A 20891-nucleotide genomic window follows, 5' to 3' on the forward strand; every position below is an offset into this window, starting at 1 on the left:
AAATTCTAGATATTACACCATTTTATTTATAAAGACCTCTGTGTGTATCTAAGCATTAAATTCTGCCTTTCTAAAACCATTCTACAACCACAATACCATTATTGGACCTGAAAAATTAACAGTAACTCTTATTTTATATGAAATCCAGTGGTGTTCACATTTCTCTGATTGTCCCATAAATGTGTTTTTATACGTGGTCTTGATCAAGATCCAAACAAGACCATGCATTGATTTGATTGGTATGTCTCTTAAGTCTCTTTCAGTCTAAATCCCACCCTCCCTTTTATTAGCATTTGTTAATTGAAGAAATAAGTTATTCATACTGTGGAATTTCCCTCATTCTGGATTTGGTAATTGCATCCTGTGGAGTCATTTAGCACCATCCCGGATTCTCTACATTTTTGTTAGTTGTGTTGAGGGCCTTGACCCGGTTCAGGTTTAAGTGAGTGTGTGGGGTACACTTAGGGTACCTGATGGGTGGTGTTGTGTACTTCCAACGGCATTGCTCCAGGACACACACAGGTCTGCTTCTCCGGCTGTCTCTGTGATATGAGGGCTTTTCAGTGCTTCAGATGTCGTAAGTCCATGTCATCCATTGTGTACTTCCCCATCAGCCTTTCACCCACTGGGTTTGGTAGCCAGTGGTGATATTGTTTCATTAGGAGTTGCAAAATGGTGGCATTCTATCATTCTTTCTGCCTTGATTAGCTGCAGTTATTCCCTCCTCAGCTATTTGGTTACGCTAAAATAGAGTTTGTCCAAAAAAAGGGTGGGGGGGAGGTAAATGCTTGATTCCTTCACTTTGTTTATGATTTTCAGAATAATGATCTGTTGCCCTAGCAACCTCTGCATATGATTAATTTGTTCGTTTAGTATCATCGTGGATTTTAACATTTGGTGTGTTTCAATCAGTTACAGTCATTTATCTTTCTATATTCAACTTGTCCCACTAGTGGGAGCCCCTTCAAGTCAGGTTGGCTCAGATGTCCTTTTGATGTAACCCTAGCAGTCTTTACGGCTTCCTTGCTGTTTGGAATGACCACTTATTTCGGTCTTATCATTAGAGACTCATGATGTATTTTTCTCTTAATTTAAAAAAAAAAAAAAAAAAGGTGTTGCAGCTCCATTTACTGAAAAGGCCTAGGAACGATGACCAGCCCAATGATAACAAGCATCCCTAGTGCCCACATTGTGGGCTTTCAGTGCCATTTACCACAAGAAGGAGACCGAGCTCCTTAAGAAAAAGATTGATTCCAGATCTGGGCTAGGAAATGTGCAAGATATTTCCAATTCTATTATAATTAAGGGATTTTTTTCCTGAACCATTTTGATTTCATATTTATATCTCTTTTCTCTTAAATAAAACTTTTTTAAATACATGAATGAAATTACTTATTCGGTTTGCAAACATGGAATATCAGTTTTCTATTACCACAATAACAAACCACCCCACAATTCAATGGCTTAAACCAAGGGTTAGCAAGCTAAGCCCTGAGGGCTAAATCTGGCCACTCTCATTTATCAGTCGAGGCCACTTTCATCTACAATGGGCAGGTTGAGTAGTTGCAACAGAGAGATGGAGCCCACATGACTCGGAGAGCTGAAAATATTTACTGTCTGCCCTTTATAGACATCCCGGTGCAGCTTAGCCAGGTCCTCTGACTCAGGGTTTCTCCCAAGACTGTGATCAAGTTGTTGGTCAGGGATGTGGTCACCTCAAGGCTCGACTGGGGAAGGGCTTTCCTTCCGCTCGGGCTGCAGGCCATGGGTCACCCTCAGTGTCTGGCCACCTGGACCTTACCGTGAGGCAGCTCTCAACATAGCAGCTGGGTTCAGCAGAGCAAGGGCTCCAAGACAGAGATTTTTTTTTAAGTTGAAATAGGATTTAGCCTATGTATTCTCCAGACACAGATTGGCCAGATGAATGCTTTAGATTAAGACCTATGTTAGAGCCACGTGATGTCATCCTTATACACTGAAGATGCATGTCTGTATGAGTCACATGAACACGTTGCTCTGCGTTATTTCTTAGGCTTGCACGCTTGCTAGGAGGAATGCAGATGTCTTCCTGAAATACCTGCACAGGAACAGCGTGAACATGCCTGGAATGGTGACACATATCAAAGCCCCTGAACAACAAGTGAAAAGTGAGTACACCTAGGAGTCGTAGCTTGACGGATGAGCTTGACAAGACGTGTTCTAAAATCTCGGTCCAGGGCTTCATTTGGAATGTCCTTTTCATATCATTAAAGTTCTCCTAAGTTATCTTATTTTAATAATAAAATATTAAACAGATACATAGCTTGATAATTTATTGAATAAAGTTGAAGAATATAAACAGGGAGAAAATGCAGCATGCTCAGGATATTTATTGGCATCGACTGTTTCGTTAAAAGTAAGTGAAAATATAAATCGGGAAAAAATGAAAGCCAGAATTAGCTACAGGCCAAATACTTTTAAAAGTTTAAATCACAAAAATTATATACCCATTTCATTGCCATAATGTATCAGTTTTATATACTTAAAGCATTATTAATAAAAGCAAATTGCCAAAGAATGTTATATAGATAGATGGGTATCATTTGAGTTTAAAAATGTACAAAACCGTACACACACACGCACGCACGCACGCACGCACGCATAGAAAAAGACCTGGGAACAATTACACTAAAGTGTAAGTAGGGTTGTCATGGGTGGAAGTTAAGGGTACTGATGATTTTTATGCTGTAGAATTCTGATTGAATATTTTGCAGTGAAAATGCATCTAGGTGATACATCATTTTAAACTTAATCATAAATTTTTTTACAAGTTTAATTGAAATGGCATGGAAGTGGGTCCTCAGAAAATGAGGAGAATTGTTGAAAACAGTCTCGGTATTCAGGCCCTGTTCTATCAGCTTTAATCCTCACCTGAGCTTCAGTCCTGCCCCAGGCAGAGGCTACGGAAATAAGAGACTAGAAAAGACTTACGCTCGTTTTCCTTTCATTTAAGTGGTAGCTTATTTTTTGACAGGCTTCAAATTTCAGCGCTAATTTGCTTCACTAAACTAGTTCACTTTTCAGTCGAGCAAAGATAATGTAACAGGACCAACCAGTGAGCTGGCGGGTACATGCTGCTCGCAGGCTCCTGTTTCTCACAAAGTACTCAGCCTATGAGGAACTCGGTAAATATTTGTGGAGAGGTTATTATTTTTAAAGTTTTCCAATAAAGTTATATTCCAGGTACCACTTATTTGATTTGCAATTTCAGTCAGGGAATCTTTTTCTGAAGTTTTTTTATCTGTTTACTTTGTAAACTTCTAGAGTAAAAACAGACTCACTGTAAAGAATGTTTAAAGTGTACAAATGTATATAAATTACCTAAATTCCTTTGCCAGTGGTAACCACTGTGAAGACCTTTTTGTGCTTCCTTCTGTGCACATAAATGGAAATATGCAGAGATACAAACGTGTAGCTTCAACTCACCCATCTGGCTTTCTAATTTTTTTTTTGAAGTGGGACTATATTCCCCTGCAATTTTCTTCTTACGCTTAGTAATAATTTCATTCTATATCAGAATTTGGAGATCTGCTCTGTTACTTTTAACGTCCAGCATGGCGACTTTGTAATTGATTTAATCTGACCCCTAATCAATGGGCTCATACATTGCTGCCAGTTTTTCCGAACAGCACCTCAGTGTGTGTGCATCTGTGTACAAATTGTGTCGAGAGCTTGTGCCAGCACCGTATCTGAAAGATAAATTCCTGGTTCAAGGGTGCGCACCACTCAGTGTCGTTACCTGTCACCAGGTGACCTCTGCAGGGGTTGTGCTCCATTTTCCTCCCCCAATAATACAGGCACACAGGTTTCCTCTGTCCCTTCTAGCCCTGGGCAGCGTAGTCCCTGCCAGGGAGTGGTGTAAACTGGTCTCATTGTTTGAGTGAGACGAAACGTTTCTGTATTTTTAGTGGCCATATTTCATTTCATATAATCGTGACCTCCATGTTTATATGCTTTGCTCGCTTTGCTAACAGATTATTCATATTTTCCTGTTGACTATTAAGTAAGTTAGATCCACCTTCTATGTTGCCAATAGTTTTTCCTGGCTTTTTACTTGTGTCCTATTTTTATGGCGGTGGTTATTTGGTTATGAGATTTTTAATTCTCTTGTAATCCGATTGCTGTTTTAACTTTTCCTTTCTAGGTTCATGCTTCTCAACTTCATTTCCTTCCCTCTCCTAAGGGTTTATGTTTTTGGTTTTGTTTTTAAAGCCCCCATCGTTTTCTTCTAGTACTCCACTGTTTCATCTGACATCTTTTGATGTATACTAAATTCCTTCCGCAGGAAGGTTCTCATGGTCTTGCACAAAACATCTACTACTGGTGTTTTTCCAGCCATTGTCAGATTGCCCCAGCAGGGGACTCAGTAGCTCTCCCACTGACCCAGCCGACCTGAGGGATTAGAGGCCAACTCGAGGGTCGGGTGATGTCAGTCGTAAGTGTAAACTGGAGTAGGAGAACGAGGAGGGGTCTGGACAGGAGTGTCAAGGAGCCAGGCAGGCAGGCCGTACGGCTCAGTGACTATATACTCTGGCTCACCACGGCCTTTGCATTAAAATGTCTTTAAATAAAAAGAATGGGATTTTGTGGGTGTTGTGCTTGATGGCCAGCGCCAACATGCGGCTTTCTCTTCATTCTCTCAGATATCTTGAATGAACTCTTCCAGCGGGAGAACAGGGTATTGCATTACTGGACCATGAGGAAGCGGCGGCTGGACCAGTGCCAGCAGTACGTGGTCTTTGAGCGAAGCGCCAAGCAGGTCAGCCATCACACAGCCCTCCCGGCGCCCTCTCCCCGCGCCCAGGCCTCCGTCGTGAGACGGGCAGCTTCTGACGTGGCAGCAGATGGAAAACCACTCCCTGATCATCAGAACAGCCTTGCCTTTTACTTGACCGTGTGTTGCCAGAAAACCCCCCAGCCTCGTAAAAGTGTGTTACTCGGTGATTTTGGCCTCAGCGTGTGTGCCATTCAGCTCTGCCGAGCTGCTGTCACCCCACAGTTAAGACAGCGAAGTGCGCGCAGTCGTGGCCGTGATGATTTAAGTCACTGTAAGATAATACGGTGGGCAGTTTTCCATGTTGGCGTCCTTATATCTTCAAGACAAAATTGTGTTCTTCGGATAAACTGAGCTAAAATTAAGTAAGAAATGTGGCAGAATTTCTCAGAATTCAGTATACTCAAAAAAGGTCACGCATTTGGCTAAGGCAGGGACCTCAAGAGGGTACGTTTGCAGCGTCCCCCTCCCCTCCCCCGCCTGCCGGAAGTCATTCTGGGATCGATGGCCAGTCGTGGAGATCATTTTAGGGTAAAGTCTGTCTGACTGTAACTCAGACAGGAAGATGCCTGTCACTTCTCTCTGGCCTTAACAGTAGCCTAGGAATCCGTGCCCATTAGTCCAGAATTCGGAGGGTCAGGAGGGAGCGGGAGGGAGAAGGCTTGTTCTCAGAAGCCCCCGCGAGTCACCTCACATGCACCACGTCCCCGGGGCCTCCTCAGGGCTGCCGGTCCCTGGTGTCCGCGTGTGACCTGCTCTGTCTTCTGGATCCACCTGGAAACCTGACATGTGCCTGATGCAGCGTAGGCATTCGATAAAATCCGTTTAGCTCAAGAAAGATCACATTTTCCTCAGCACAGGTTTCTCACTTGGGGAACATATTTTGTTTAATTTGGTAAATGTCAGTCTCTCACTGGGCAGCCTGCTGCCGAGAGCAGCTCGGTGTCCCAGGGCATAAGCAGGAGTTCATGGTCCCTGAACCTGGCACCCTGACCCGACCTCTCCCTTGTCTTGATTGGCTTTCCCAGATGCAGTTACCACGTTCCCAGCAGGGGTGGCAAGCGGTAGTATTTTTTAATGTTTAAATTCCATTTTCTTAACATTTTATTTAAGGATAATCTAACCGTATTTCAGATTTATGGGGTCCTGATTTTATTTCTAATTAGAGACTCTTTCATAATCTTTTCTCACGTCTTTGTTTATCTCTCTGTTGAAAGACAAGGAGTCATTCAGCTACAGAGAACAAAATTGTAAATAATGCCCTTGACAGAGAAAAATAATGGAATACGCTGTTGCTTTTTCCTAAAGCCAGTTCGCATGCCGAAAATAAAATCCTTCAGTTTCTGCCGTTACAGATGATGGCCCGTCAGCCCCACGGCCCTGTAGGGTTGGCTTCTGTGCTGTACGATAACAATCCCACAGTAAATACCGAGTTATGGGTGGGCTGTGGCAGGTGACTTGCAGCCCCTGCTCTGCTCTGGGCACCTCCTGCCTCGGGGCTGCTCCTCCCGGGCTGTCTGTGCCCCCTCTCCCTTACCTCTGCCTCTGAAAGTTGGCTTTCAGTTCAGGGCTTGTTCTTGTTTCTCTTTCCTCTCTCCTTAGCTCTCACTGTTGGTGTCTCCCAGCCCTGACCTCCATTTCTGGTCTCCAGATGTAGAAACCCCAGCTCCCTCCTTGCGTCTCTCCACTTTGGCCTTAACCAAAGCAGAAGTGGACCCGGGACTCCCCGTCCGCCGTGTCCCCGCCCTCATCTTACCTGATTCCCGCCTTTCCCTCATCTTCCCAGCTTCACCCCTTCATCGGGGCCTGATGCAGCACATCTGCCCTCTCCTCCGCCCCCAGAGCCATCACGGGTACCAGCCTAGCCGTGCCTCATATGAACCCCCTGGACTGGTTTGCCCACCGGTGTTGCTTTTCTCTCGCTCACTCTCCACTGCAGTCCCTTTTCCATGTGGCAGCCCCATTCACTTCCAGACCAAAGTCCAAAGGCCTGCGGCCTCCGAGGGCCCCCTGTCACCCTCCAGCCTCACCTCCAGCCTCCCCCTGTGCAGGGCCCCTTTCCTCCTGAGCCCATCCCTTCTCAGCCTGCGGGTCCCTCATGGTCACAAGGGCAGGGCCCAAGCCTCCCCCACCCCAGCGCCCCCCTCAGCACCTGCCTGCATAGAGGGTGCTTGGGCACGATTCGCTGTGTGAACGGAGGAAGTAGGGACCTTTGAATAAATTGACCCAAATGGCTTTCTGCCTTGATGCACTGTCAGTGGCAGCATTGTTTCAGAGATGGGATAGCCATGCTTGTGCAAAACGAAAGTAAATTCCCAGCCAGGAAGCTGCATGGTAAGTAATCCTGGTCGTGGTTTCCTTTTCATTTTTTTCTTCTAAAATACCATAAATGCTGTGAAGTATCTAATAGAGACGGTGATGTTTCTGTTCCAAGACCAGCAAATCACAGCGGACGACTAAGATACTGTGAAGGGCAGATATGAAAGCTCCCATGTTTTTATGTTTCTTTTCCATAGTGTTGCTTTTTCAGATGTTTATGTTTAAGTAAGATTTCACTTCAGATCTATGCACATAGAAGGAAAAAAATGGCTTCCATCTAAAAACATGAAAGAATAGGAGTCAGAATGTGTCCTTCTGTTGCAGTCTGGACCTTGCCGGCCCCCTTCTTACCGGGTGGGGTCATCTCTCTCCTACATCTGGGAGGTTAAGCCACTTCTGCCAGCGTCTCCCCAGAGCATCTTTATGCATAATGACGCTCTGTAGGAGCCCCCAGAAGGCCAGTGAAGTGGGTGCACACCTCAGAACTCACTGAAGGCAGGAATAGGAACATTGTACATCTGCTTTCTTTTCCTGTTTTAAGTTAGATCATCCCAGGAAGGCTGTCAAGTCCCTGTGACGCGAATGTCTCAGTGTTCAGCAATGCGAGGGTCTCAGACCTCCCGTTCCCCACACTTTCTCAGTATTCTTGAGGGAGGCTATTCACTGGACTCTTATGGCCCTTTAGGTTCATGCTTATAAGAAACTCCTGAGCTTGTTATCATTGATGCCTAAGTGACATGATTACAGTGTTCTAGAATGTCAACTTTTAATTTTGGAATTAAGATACATGTTTCAGAAGCTCATCTCTCTTTGAGGGAGTGTTCCTTGATGCGCCTGGGAGTGTGACTTTGCGTTTAAATGAGATACTGAGGTATTGGGACTTGCTTCACTGACGTTGAGCCGTGAACCTGTTTCCATTCCTTCCGTCTCTAGGCTTTGGAGTGGATCCATGACAGCGGGGAGTTCTACCTTTCCACACACACCTCCACAGGTTCGAGTATCCAGCACACCCAGGAGCTGCTGAAGGAGCACGAGGACTTCCAGATCACGGCAAAGGTGAGCTTGCATTGGCTCAGTGCCTGCGTGCCTCCTGCGTGTTTCCAGGATAACCTCAAACAGGATACTTTGTGTAAAAGAGGTCTTTCCTAAAAATTTCATTGAAGAAATACCTTATGCAATGGGAGGAACGGGGTGAACCAGATCGACTGTTAGACCCTACTTTAGTGGTAATTCTAAGGCCTTTCACACTGTCCTCATTTGTCCCTTCGTTTCTCTGTTTCTCTTGTGCCTCTGATTTCTGGAAGTGCCTCCCACCTCCTTCCTTTATTTTTTCTTTCTTCTTTGTCCTTTTCGTTCTTCTCTTATTTTCATTCGGTTTTCCAAGTATTTTCTGAGTACTTGCTATTTTTATGGAACGCTGGTGTTCCCGGCTTGACTTAGACGGATCCTGTGCGTGTTTCCTTTCCTTGTCTTGAACAGTGAAAACTGCTGCAGTAGCATCATGCCCAGTCGTCCAGTCACGAAGCTGTCTGGGTTTTATAGTTGGCAGAGTTTATGTCAGTGGCTGTTCATAGGCTTATAAAACTGGAGGCATTTTCACTTTTCTGCTGAATTAAATACATCTTTATGGCATATGCAGTACATGTGACTGTGAATTTTTAAGCAGATGTGTAAGAATTCACACGCTGACATGAATGTTTTCTCAATTAAAATATTTGCAGGGGCTAATTCCTTCTTTTACCTCAAAACAATTTTGAGGCTTCTAGGCTTCCCTTCTCAACCTGTGGTGTTCTTGTTTTTTGTTTTGCAAAGTTTTGAATATACATTCTATGTACTGTTTTCAGGAGCACCTCTGTTTTTGATGATAGAGTTAAGGTTTTAGAAAAAATTGGAAATTAATTCACATTTAAGAGTAGAAAATAAATGATGAAGCTGCATAATAATTTTTGGGTAAAAAGAAGTGTTCCTGAGGAGACACCTTCAAGATAGTGGAGGAGTAAGACGTGGAGATCACCGTCCTCCCCACAGATACATCAAAAGTACATCTACATTTGGAACAACTCCAACAGAACACCTACTGAACGCTGGCAGAAGACCTTAGACTTCCCAAAAGGCAAGAAACTCCCCACGTACCTGGCCGTGTGGCTGACAGGGTCTTGATGCTCTGGCTGGGTGTCAGGCCTGAGCCTCTGAGGTGGGAGAGCTGAGTTCAGGACATTGGTCCACCAGAGACCTCCCGGCCCCACGTAACATCATTCGGCAAGAGCATTCCCAGAGATCTCCGTCTCAACACTAAGACCCAGCTCCACTCAACAACCAGCAAGCTCCAGTGCTAGACGCCCCATGCCAAACAACTAGCAAGACAGGAACACAACCCCACCCATTAGCAGAGTGGCTGCCTAAAATCATAAGTTCAAAGACACCCCAAAACACACCGCCGGATGTGGTCATGCCCACCGGAAAGACAAGATCCAGCCTCGTCCACCAGAACACAGGCACCAGTCCCCTCCACGAGGAAGCCTAGACAACCCACTGAACCAACCTTAGCCACCGGGGGCAGACACCATAAACAAAAGGAACTACGAACCTGCAGCCTGCAAAAAGGAGACCCCAAACACAGTAAGTTAAGCAAAATGAGAAGACAGAGAAATAAGCAGCAGATGAAGGAGCAAGGTAAAAACCCACCGGACCAAACAAATGAAGAGGAAATAGGCAGTCTACCTGAAAAAGAATTCAGAGTAATGATAGTAAAGATGGTCCAAAATCTTGGAAATAGAATGGAGAACATACAAGAAACGTTTAACAAGGACCTAAAAGAACGAGAGAGCAAACAAACAATGATGAACAACACAATAAATGAAATTAAAAATTCTCTAGAAGGAATCAGTAGCAGAATAACTGAGGCAAAAGAACAGATAAGTGACCTGGAAGACACAATAGTTGAAATAACTACCACAGAGCAGAATAAAGAAAAAAGAATGAAAAGAATTGAGGACAGTCTCAGAGACTTCTGGGACAACATTAAATGCACTAGCGTTCGAATTATAGGGATCCCAGAAGAAGAAGAGAAAAAGAAAGGGTGTGAGAAAATATTTGAAGAGATTATAGTTGAAAACTTCCCTAATACGGGAAAGGAAATAGTCCAGGAAGCAGAGAGTCCCATACAGGATAAATCCAAGGAGAAACATGCCAAGACACCTATTAATCAAACTATCAAAAATTAAATACAAAGAAAAAATATTAAAAGCAGCAAAGGAAAAGCAGCAAATAACATACAAGGGAATCCCCATAAGGTTAACAGCTGATTTTTCAGCAGAAACTGCAAGCCAGAAGGGAGTGGCAGGACATATTTAAAGTGATGAAAGGGAAAAACCTACAACCAAGATTACTCTACCCAGCAAGGATCTCATTCAGATTTGACTGAGAAATTAAAACCTTTACAGACAAACAAAAGCTAAGAGAATTCATCACCCCAAACCACCTTTACAACAAATGCTAAAGGAGCTTCTCTAGGCAGGAAACATGAGAAGGAAAAGACCTACAATAAGAAACCCCAAACAATTAAGAAAATGGTAATAAGAACATACATATCAATAATTACCTTAAATGTAAATAGATTAAATGCTCCAACCAAAAGACACAGACTGCCTGAATGGATACAGAAACAACACCCGTATATATCATGTCTACAAGAGACCCATTTCAGACCTAGCAACACATACAGACTGAAAGTGAGGGGATGGAAAAAGATACTCCATGCAAATGGAAATCAAAAGAAAGCTGGAGTAGCAATTCTCATATCAGACCCATTAGACTTTAAAATAAAGACTATTAGAAGAGACAAAGAGGGACACTACATAATGATCAAGGGATCAATCCAAGAAGATGATATAACAATTGTAAATATTTATGCACCCAGCATAGGAGCACCTCAATACATAAGGCAAATGCTAACAGACATAAAAGGGAAAATTGACAGTAACACAGTAATAGTAGTGGACTTTAATACCCCACTTTCACCAATGGAGAGATCAACCAAAATGAAAATAAATAAGGAAACACAAGCTTTAAGTGATACATTAAACAAGATGGACTTAATTGATATTTATAGGACATTCCATCCAAAAACAACAAAATACACTTTCTTCACAAGTGCTCATGGAACATTCTCCAGGATAGATCATATCTTGGGTCACAAATCACGCCTTGGTAATTTTAAGAAAATTGAAATCATATCAATTATCTTTTCTGACCACAACACTATGAGACTAGATATCAATTACAGGAAGAAAACTGTAAAAATTACAAACACATGGAGGCTAAACAATATGCTACTAAATAACTAAGAGATCACTGAAGAAATCAGAGAGGAAATCAAAAAATACCTGGAAACAAATGACAATGAAAACACAACGACCGAAAACCTATGGGATGCAGCAAAAGCAGTTCTAAGAGGGAAGTTTATAGCAATACAACCCTACCTTAAGAAACAGGAAACATCTCAAATAAACAACCTAATCTCACACCTAAAGCAATTAAGAGAGAAGAACAAAAAAACCCCAAAGTTAGCAGAAAGAAAGAAATCATAAAGATGAAATCAGAAATAAATGAAAAAGAAATGAAGTAAACAGTAGCAAAGATCAATAAATCTAAAAGCTGGTTCTTTGAGAAGATAAACAAAATTGATTAGCCAGACTCATCAAGAAAAAAAGGGGGAAGACTCAAATCAATAGAATTAGAAATGAAAAAGGAGAAGTAACAACTGACGATGCAGAAATACAAAAGATCATGAGAGATTACTACAAGCAACTGTATGCCAATAAAATGGACAGCCTGGAAGAAATGGCCAAATTCTTAGAAAAGCACAACCTTCTGAAACTAAACCAGGAAGAAATAGAAAATATAAACAGACCAATCACAAGCACTGAAATTGAAACTGATTAAAAATCTTCCAGCAAACAAAAGCCCAGGACCAGATGGCTTCACAGGTGAATTCTGTCAAACATTTAGAGAAGAGCTAACACCTCTCCTTCTCAAACTCTTCCAAAATATAGCAGAGGGAGGAACACTCCCAAACTCATTCTACCACCATGACCACCATCACCCTGATACCAAAACCAGACAAAGGTGTTACAAAAAAAGAGAACTGCGGACCAATATCACTGACGAACAGAGATGCAAAAATCCTCAACAAAATACTAGCAAACAGAATCCAACAGCACATTAAAAGGATCATACACCATGATCAAGTGGGGTTTATCCCAGGAAAGCAAAGATTCTTCAGTATACACAAATCAATCAATGTGATCCACCATATTAACAAATTGAAGGAGAAAAACCATATGATCAACTCAATAGATGCAGAGAAAGCTTTCGACAAAATTCAACACCCATTTATGATGAAAACTCTCCAGAAAGTAGGCATAGCGGGAACATACCTCAACATAATAAAGGCCATATGTGACAAACCCACAGCCAGCATCGTTCTCAATGGTGAAAAACTGAAACCATTTCCCGTAAGATGAGAGATGAGACAAGATTGCCCACTTTCACCACTATTATTCAACATAGTTTTGGAAGTTTTAGCCACAGCAATCAGAGAAGAAGAAGAAATAAAAGGAATCCAAACTGGAAAAGAAGTAGTAAAACTGTCACTGTTTGCAGATGGCATGATATTATACATAGAGAATCCTGAAGATGCCACCAGAAAACTACTATAACTCATCAATGAATTTGGTAAGGTTGCAGGATACAAAATTAATGCACAGAAATCTCTTGCATGCCTATACAGTAATGATGAAAAATCGGAAAGAGAAATTAAGGAAACGCTCCCATTTACCATTGCAACAAAAAGAATAAAATACCTAGGAATAAACTTACCTAAGGAGACAAAAGACCTGTATGCAGAAAATTGTAAGACACTGATGAAAGAAATTAAAATGATACAAACGTGGAGAGATATACCATGTTCTTGGATTGGAAGAATCAACATTGTGGAAATGAGTATACTACCCAAAGCAATCTACAGATTCAGTGCAATCCCTATCAAACTACCAATGGCATTTTTCACAGAACTAGAACAAAAGATATCACAGTTTGTATGGAAACACAAAAGACCCCGCATAGCCAATCAATCTTGAGAAAGAAAAATGGAGCTGGAGCAATCAGGTTCCCTGACTTCAGACTATACTACAAAGGTACAGTAATCAAGACAGTGTGGTACTGGCACAGAAACAGAAATATAGATCAGTGGTACAGGATAGAAAGCCCAGAGATAAACCCATGCATATATGGTCACCTTATCTTTGATAAATTAGGCAAGAATATACAGTGGAGAAAAGACAGCCTCTTCAGTAAGTGGTACTGGGCAAACTGGACAGCTACATGTAAAGGAATGAAATTAGAACACTCCCTAACACTCTACACAAAAATAAACTCCAAATGGATTAAAGACCTAAATTTAAGGCCAGACACTATAAAACTCTTGGAGGAAAACAGGCAGAACACTCTGTGACATAAATCACAGCAAGATCCTTTTTGACCCACCTCCTGGAGAAATGGATATAAAACCAAAAATAAACAAATGGGACCTAATGAAACTTAAAAGCTTTTGCATAGCAAAGAAAACCATAAGACGAAAAGACAACCCTCAGAATGGGAGAAAATATTTGTAAACGAAGCAATGGACAAAGGATTAATCTCCAAAATATACAAGCAGTTCATGCAGTTCAATATCAAAAAAACAAACAACCCAATCCAAAAATGGGCAGAAGACCTAAGTAGACATTTCTCCAAAGAAGATATACAGATTGCCAACAAACGCATGAAAGGATGCTCAACGTCACTAATCACTAGAGAAATGCAAATCAAAACTACAATGAGGTAACCTCACACCTGTCAGAATGGCCATCATCAAAAAATCTACAAACAATAAATGCTGGAGAAGGTTTGGAGAAAAGGGAACCCTCTTGCACCGTTGGTGGGAATGTAAATTGATACGGCCACTATGGAGAACAGTATGGAGGTTCCTTAAAAAAACTAAGAATAGACCTACCATATGACCCAGCAATCTCACTACTGGGCATATACCCTGAGAAAACTATAATTCAAAAAGAGTCATGTACCACAGTGTTCATTGTAGCTATTTACAGTAGCCAGGACATGGAAACAACCTAAGTGTCCATCGACAGATGAATGGATAAAGAAGATGTGGCACATATATACAATGGAATATTATTCAGCCATAAAAAGAAATGAAATTGAGTTATTTGTAGTGAGGTGGATGGACCTAGAGTCTGTCATACAGAATGAAGTAAGTCAGAAAGAGAAAAACAAATACTGTATGCTAACACATATATATGGAATCTAAAAAAAAAAAACAAAGGTTCTGAAGAACCTAGGGGCAGGGCAGGACAGGAATAAAGGCACAGACGTAGAGAATGGACTTGAGGATATGGGGAGGGGGAAGGGTAAGCTGGGACGAAGTGAGAGAGTGGCATTGACATATGAACACTACCAAATGTAAAATAGATAGCTAGTGAGAAGCAGCCGCATAGCACAGGGAGATCAGCTTGGTGCTTTGTGACCACCGAGAGGGGTGGGATAGGGAGGGTGGGAGGGAGATGCAAGAGGGAGGAGATATGGGGATATATGTGTATGTACCGCTGGTTCACTTTGTTTTACAGCAGAAACTAACACAACAATGTAAAGCAATTATCCTCCAATAAAGATGTTAAAAGAAATAAAATAAAAGGTTATATTGAAAAAAAAACAACAAAGAAAGAAGTGGTGTATATGTACTACTATATTAAAAAAGGATAACCAACAAGGACCTACTGTATAGCACAGGGAACTCTGCTCAGTGTTATGTGGCAGCCTGAATAGGAGGGGAGTCTGGGGCGAATGGACTCATGTGTATATATGGCTGAGTTGCTTTGCTGTGCACCTGAAACTATCACAGCACTGTTAATTGGCTATACTCCAATATAAAATTAAAACTTAAAAAAAAGAAAAAGTGTTCCTAAAAAAAAAAAAATGTTCCTATAAAGTAAAAAGATTGAATTTCTTGTGTGGCCCTTAACTTGGCTTTGAAAACATATCCGTGGGGAATTTTTAAATCGTTTAGAGTGACAACAGCTACTTTGTATTATGTTTATTTTTCCTTTTTGATACATTCTGTAACACCTTCTGAGTCCCGCTGTTCTTTCTTCCCGGGGCTCTCTTCTCAGCTCCCCTCCATCCCAAGCTGGAAGTGTACCTTTTCCATTCAGGCTCTCAGTGCCGGGCTGTGGGAACCCCTGCTCTCTGTTCTGGAGGACACACAGTGTAGCGGGGCTCAGTGGGGAGGCCTGGCAGCAGGAGCATTTGGGTAGGGCGAGCCACACCCAGAGGGGCCGTGAACGCTCCGAGGGGGCCCCCGCCCGCTCGGTTAAGGGGAGCTGACCTGTCGTACCTCTGCAGGTAAGGATCGTATCTTTTCCTTCCTCTAGCTGCAGTACATGTTTGGCCGAATAATTCTTATTTTTTGTTAATGATTGGATAATAAATACAGTTGTTGTGTGCCTTATATGATTTATATTTGTTTCATTGAATGTCCTTTGGTTACAGATAGTAAGAAAATGCCTAAGATACACTCAGGTAGATTTAAGCTTTGCTCATTTGCACTGACTTAAATTTCCAGGGATGCTGCACTCTGCAAGCCATGCGTACAGCCAGACAGCTGTTCACTGCCCAGCTCCAGGGGATGCCATGCCACGCACAGGTTGTGGTGGGAATGTCGTCATCTAGAGCTGAGTAGCGTGGCAGCTTTGTGCCACCAGTGGAGCACGTACAAAGGGATTTTTCCATTATTTCTAGTTTGCCCTTTTCCTCAGACTTGGGTTGTGGTTTTGGGAAGAATGAGCAGTAACAGGCATATTTTTGCCTGTATTTTATTTTAAAAATAAGCATCTGAAATCAAAGGTGACATCTGATCTTTCTGTTTCCCAAATAGAGCTGTTTCTTTTGCTGGGTATATACTGAATTAGTTTTGCTAAGAGGAACTGATAGGTTTTGAAAAGAGCACTTCTCAGGTTTTTTTCTTACCATTTTTTTCCTTGGTTTCTGGCTCCTTTTCTTTTAATCAGAAAGCGTCTGCCCTGGTGCTTGGCGACATCATTCAGTTTTTCGTGTTGAAATAATGCTCTTGCTAGCCTTCTGTCCCTCTGTCTTAGCGTCTTCTAAGAAGTCATTTTTCTCTTGTTACGTAGAAAATCCTTCGTTCTGACATGACATCTTCCAGTTCAGTAGTTACATAATTAGTATTGTAACATTTTTAGGGTTCATGGAAATGAAACCTCTCCTCACTCTCTGATTAAGACTCAGCTTGATTCCTTTGCAACTCAAGGCAGTAATTTCTCAGAATGCTTTTAAGCACCACCGGCATCCAGACCATGGGTGTTTCCTTAAAAGCAGATTTCTGTCCTCACCAGGCACGTACTGACTTGGACTCTCTGGGAGCAAGGCTTGAAAAGGAGCATGTCTAACAAGCTCACCAGGTGGTTTTTATGCACACTCACGTTTGAAACCCACTGCCTTACTAAGACCTTCACAACTTTGTCCCCCATGCCAAGTGCCTTACTTTGCTAGAAAGTGTCTGAGACCATTGAATATGCATCCTTTCTGGGTTTCTGATTACCTGAGAACATGATGAGTAAAGCTCTCGTGAGCATGTGGACTTCAACGTTCGGTCTGCCTTTATTTTTCTCCAGTCCCTTGATTATGCGTAAAGATGAGGTTGTTGAGATTATATTTATACTCTTCAAAAATGAAAATCTGCTTTCATAACAATCTCTTATACAAACAAGGAGGCAACTGTGTCCTGATAGTGAAGGATAAGCAAGAGTTGTTAAACGAAAATGCTAGGTGCCGCGCAGTGCTTATCATAGGCATTTATGCAAAAAAGGGAAGGGAGAAAAATACACACATACATACACGCACTTGCTTGTGTATAATAGAACATCTCCGGGGGGGTACACAAGAAGCTGATACAGGTAACAGGTGAATGTGGAGTGAGAAGGCTTTTCACTTCGTGTCCTTTTGTACCTTTTGAATGTTGAATTCTGTGAATGCATTTTAAAAATACCAGTTAAGGGGCTTCCCTGGTGGCGCGGTGGTTGAGAGTCCGCCTGTCGATGCAGGGGACGCGGGTTCGTGCTCCAGTCCGGGAAGATCCCACATGCCGCGGAGCGGCTGGGCCCGTGAGCCGTGGCCGCTGAGCCTGCGCGTCCGGAGCCTGTGCTCCACAACGGGAGAGGCCACAACAGTGAGAGGCCCGCGTACCGCAAAAAAATAAATAAATAAAAATACCAGTTAAAAATACACCGTTATAAAAGGTTCATGGATTAGCAGGTTCATCCTACTTAATTTTGATCGCACCATTCATTCACTCAGTTATTTATTGGCCTCTGCAATATACCAGGAACCACTCATTGGTGCAGAGCTCATGGATTGCACGTTCTAGTTAGAGAAACGAGCAATAACGTGATAAATGAGTAAATATATATATACACACACGTTAAATAAGAGAAAAAGCCACGGGGGAGGGGAGGGTTGCCATCTTTGATAGAGAGGCTTCGGCAGGTCTCCTCAAGAAGCCTTTGACTATCTGATGAGCATTTTTGTTTAAATGAAGTTTGCAAAGGGAAGATTTATAGATCTACCAGCCTTTGCCTATAGGAAACCTTTTGTTCTGTATCTAATTTCATAGACTCAGCCTGTCGGCGTCACGTGCTTGCAGCTAGGTCTGTTTTGTGGTGAGTTTTTGACATATATGAAAATCTTCCTTTAGTTTCTTGGTGGCTTTTGTTTTCTGTTTTAATGTAGGTAAGATGCATTATCTTTTTTATCTTCACTTCTATGTCCCCACTGCTTAAAGCATGAAATAACTTTCTTAACCCCTTAAAGATTAAGGGGCCCTTGGACAACACGGGGTTGAGCTGTGCGGGTCCACTTATACTCAGAATTTTGTCAACAAATACGTACTATAGTACTGCCTGGTCCCATTGAAGCCTCGGATGTGGACTTCATGGGGGCGGGGTGAGAAGTGAGGCGCAGGGGTCAGCACCCCAACCCCTGAGTTGTTCAAGGGTCAGCTGTTTGCAGTGCCCTCCACTGATGTCACTCATGACAGTGGAAAAGAAATGCTTAAATGGTGGTAAAACCCAACTTCCCCGTGCTTTTCAGAAGATTAATATCTTGGTAAACAGCAAAACCTTCTTTAGGCAACCTGATTTTTTAAAAATCCTGTATCAGCCATGTCAATTCTCTTTGATATTAAAATTTAATAATGTTTCTAACTTAAATCCGTTTTGGAATTTATGCTTCCAAGTCTGAAGCTTTGATTTCTTACTTCCTTGCTATATAATTGGGCTTGTCTTAACCAGAAAGGTATCATGTTGATCACAAGTCAGAAGGTTTGTTTGACAGATATTTTCCTTTTAGCTCACTCTACTTGAGTTCATATCCACACAAGATGAAGGCCCTAAAAACTTTCAGAGTGTTTTGTTTGGCTGACTTTCTCCAGTAAACAGCTTTTATGCAATTTGCAATAGCAGTATTTTTCACAGAGGTATTAATATCTCTGGAGTTCTGTTTTCCTGTAGTTTTTTTGTAAAGTATGTTTTCATGCCAGTTAAAAGTAACTACCACTCCCATTAAAGTTGCAGGTGTATACACACTTGCATAAAGGACCTAATGTTAATTTATTATCTCAATAAATATTTGGTAGATGGCCACCATGTGCCAGACACGTAGAAGGTGTGTGACATACTAGTGAGCAGAGGAAGCAAATGTCCCTGGCTGCTGGCAGGTGCATTCTAACCAGGAGAGAGACAGGCAGTGATCTTAGCAAGTGAATTACACCTCTTGGGAGGGTGAGGCGTGCTGTGGGGCAGAGCAGAGCAGACAGGGTGAGGGAGGCGCGTGGCAGTCGTGAGGGTTAGGGAGGCCGGTGAGAAGTGGCCTTTATTCGAGCAAAGCGTGAAGAAACCATGGAGATGTCCAGGGGAACAGCATTCCGGGTGGAAGGGGCACTGGTACACAGAGGCGGAGGCCAGCAAGCCTGGAGGGATGGTGGGCAAGCTGGACCCTGTGGAGGAGCCTGGGGGGCGTTCGTGTAGAGTCTGAGGATGTTCACAGCTGGCTCTGCAGGCTGCCTAGTGAACTCTGCTCAAAACTTTTATTGTACAAAGTAAGATAGTTTATCCAGGTTTTGAACCCTGACCTCCTTCCTTTGGGGGATTTTTAAAGTCAATTTCCTGAGTGTTAGTCATAAAGACTTTCTAGTTAAAGCCTAAGTGAGAAAAGCAGGTTCCGTAGCAGAAGAGTAACTGTACTCCTACGAAGTGCCAGTGGGAACGTTGAAGGAAGCCTAAGGGCCAAATGAAATGGTAACAAATGATACAAGTAGTAAGTCGTAATGCGTGAGATAATGAGTGAAACGGATGTGACGAAAAATCTGTTGAAGAGTCAGATTTGAGTGAAATCACTGCCGTATGTATGTATCCATCTATCCATCTGTCTGTCGGACCAGTGTTTTATGGTTATCCGTAGCTATAAAAGTAGGAAAGTCATACTTAAAGATCTTTCTATGTGCATATAAAATGAAATAAGTGTATTTCTGAGAGAGAGTTTTAAAACAGGGACTAAGTTTAAAATACCTCTATGAAGGCAGCTTCCCTAGTCGTGGCTTTTCCCCCGGGTCTACTGAGAATTAAAGAAGAAACGAGCGCGTGCTGTGATGCTGCGCCATCAGGGATTTGGTTGCGTATCTGCGGGGGGCGGTGGGGGGCGGCGGCAGGGGCTTAGCCACATAGGCTCCAGGAGAACGAAAATCTCAGACGGCTGCTGCCCTAAAAGGGCTTTCGGTCTAACTGGGGACACAGACTAAACAAGCGTAAGGCGGGAGGTGTCTGTAAGCACTACCTATGGCCTTCACAGGAGGAGAGTCGTGGAATGTAGAGGCCGTCCTGAGTGAGCATCCTCTTGTTCATTTTGCAGAGTGACTGACCATCTACCAGGTGAAGACACCGTCCAAAGACAGTCCAGACTTTTTCCTCGAGGTCATAAAAATGCCATTCATTGCAGAAGAGCTGAGGAAATGGAGCCAGTCTAGGATCGGGGAGATGAATTGGGTGGACTTAGGGTTTCAGTCTGAGTTTCTGTCACCAGCAGTTATTTTCCTGTTCAGAGCTCAGAGTTGTAGGCAAGTTGCCACTGTGTTTCTGGTTTCTGGCAGTTGGGTTCATTTGCTTCACAATACTTTCCTGTTGTTTTTTTGCAGCAAACCAAAGAGAGAGTGAAGCTATTGATACAGCTGGCTGATGGCTTTTGTGAAAAGGGGCATGCCCATGCGGCAGAGATAAAAAAATGTGTCACTGCAGTGGATAAGAGGTACAGAGATTTCTCTCTGCGGATGGAGAAGTACAGGACCTCTTTGGAGAAAGCCCTGGGGATTTCTTCAGATTCCAACAAATCGGTAAATTGCTTTGTGCAAATTGAATAAATGACTGTTTTCTTCTTCGTACTGTTTGTCGATTTAATTAACTGAAGTTCATTGACTCCCTTATTCCGCAGAGTAAAAGTCTTCAGCTAGATATCATTCCGGCCAGTATCCCCGGGTCAGAGGTGAAACTCCGCGATGCCGCTCATGAACTTAATGAAGAAAAACGGAAATCTGCCCGCAGGAAAGAGTAAGCTTGTCTTTAAGAACCTGCCAGGA

At 42.6% G+C, this 20891-nt stretch overlaps 1 protein-coding gene across 9 annotated transcripts in view; it reads left to right on the top strand.

Annotated features, from left to right (window-relative positions):
• TRIO (trio Rho guanine nucleotide exchange factor) overlaps positions 1 to 20891 on the top strand; it is a 372439-nt gene that overhangs the window by 244921 nt on the left and 106627 nt on the right. For all 9 annotated transcript variants that reach the window (XM_019951041.3, XM_073802019.1, XM_073802017.1 and 6 more), the window contains exons 19-23: positions 2033 to 2147; positions 4683 to 4798; positions 8066 to 8188; positions 20454 to 20648; positions 20747 to 20862. In XM_019951041.3, the coding sequence (XP_019806600.1) occupies positions 2033 to 2147; positions 4683 to 4798; positions 8066 to 8188; positions 20454 to 20648; positions 20747 to 20862 (665 nt within the window). The remainder of the gene's footprint in view (positions 1 to 2032; positions 2148 to 4682; positions 4799 to 8065; positions 8189 to 20453; positions 20649 to 20746; positions 20863 to 20891) is intronic.

This window comes from Tursiops truncatus, chromosome 3 (genome assembly GCF_011762595.2).
Source record: "Tursiops truncatus isolate mTurTru1 chromosome 3, mTurTru1.mat.Y, whole genome shotgun sequence".
In the NCBI taxonomy this organism is placed as follows: domain Eukaryota; kingdom Metazoa; phylum Chordata; class Mammalia; order Artiodactyla; family Delphinidae; genus Tursiops; species Tursiops truncatus.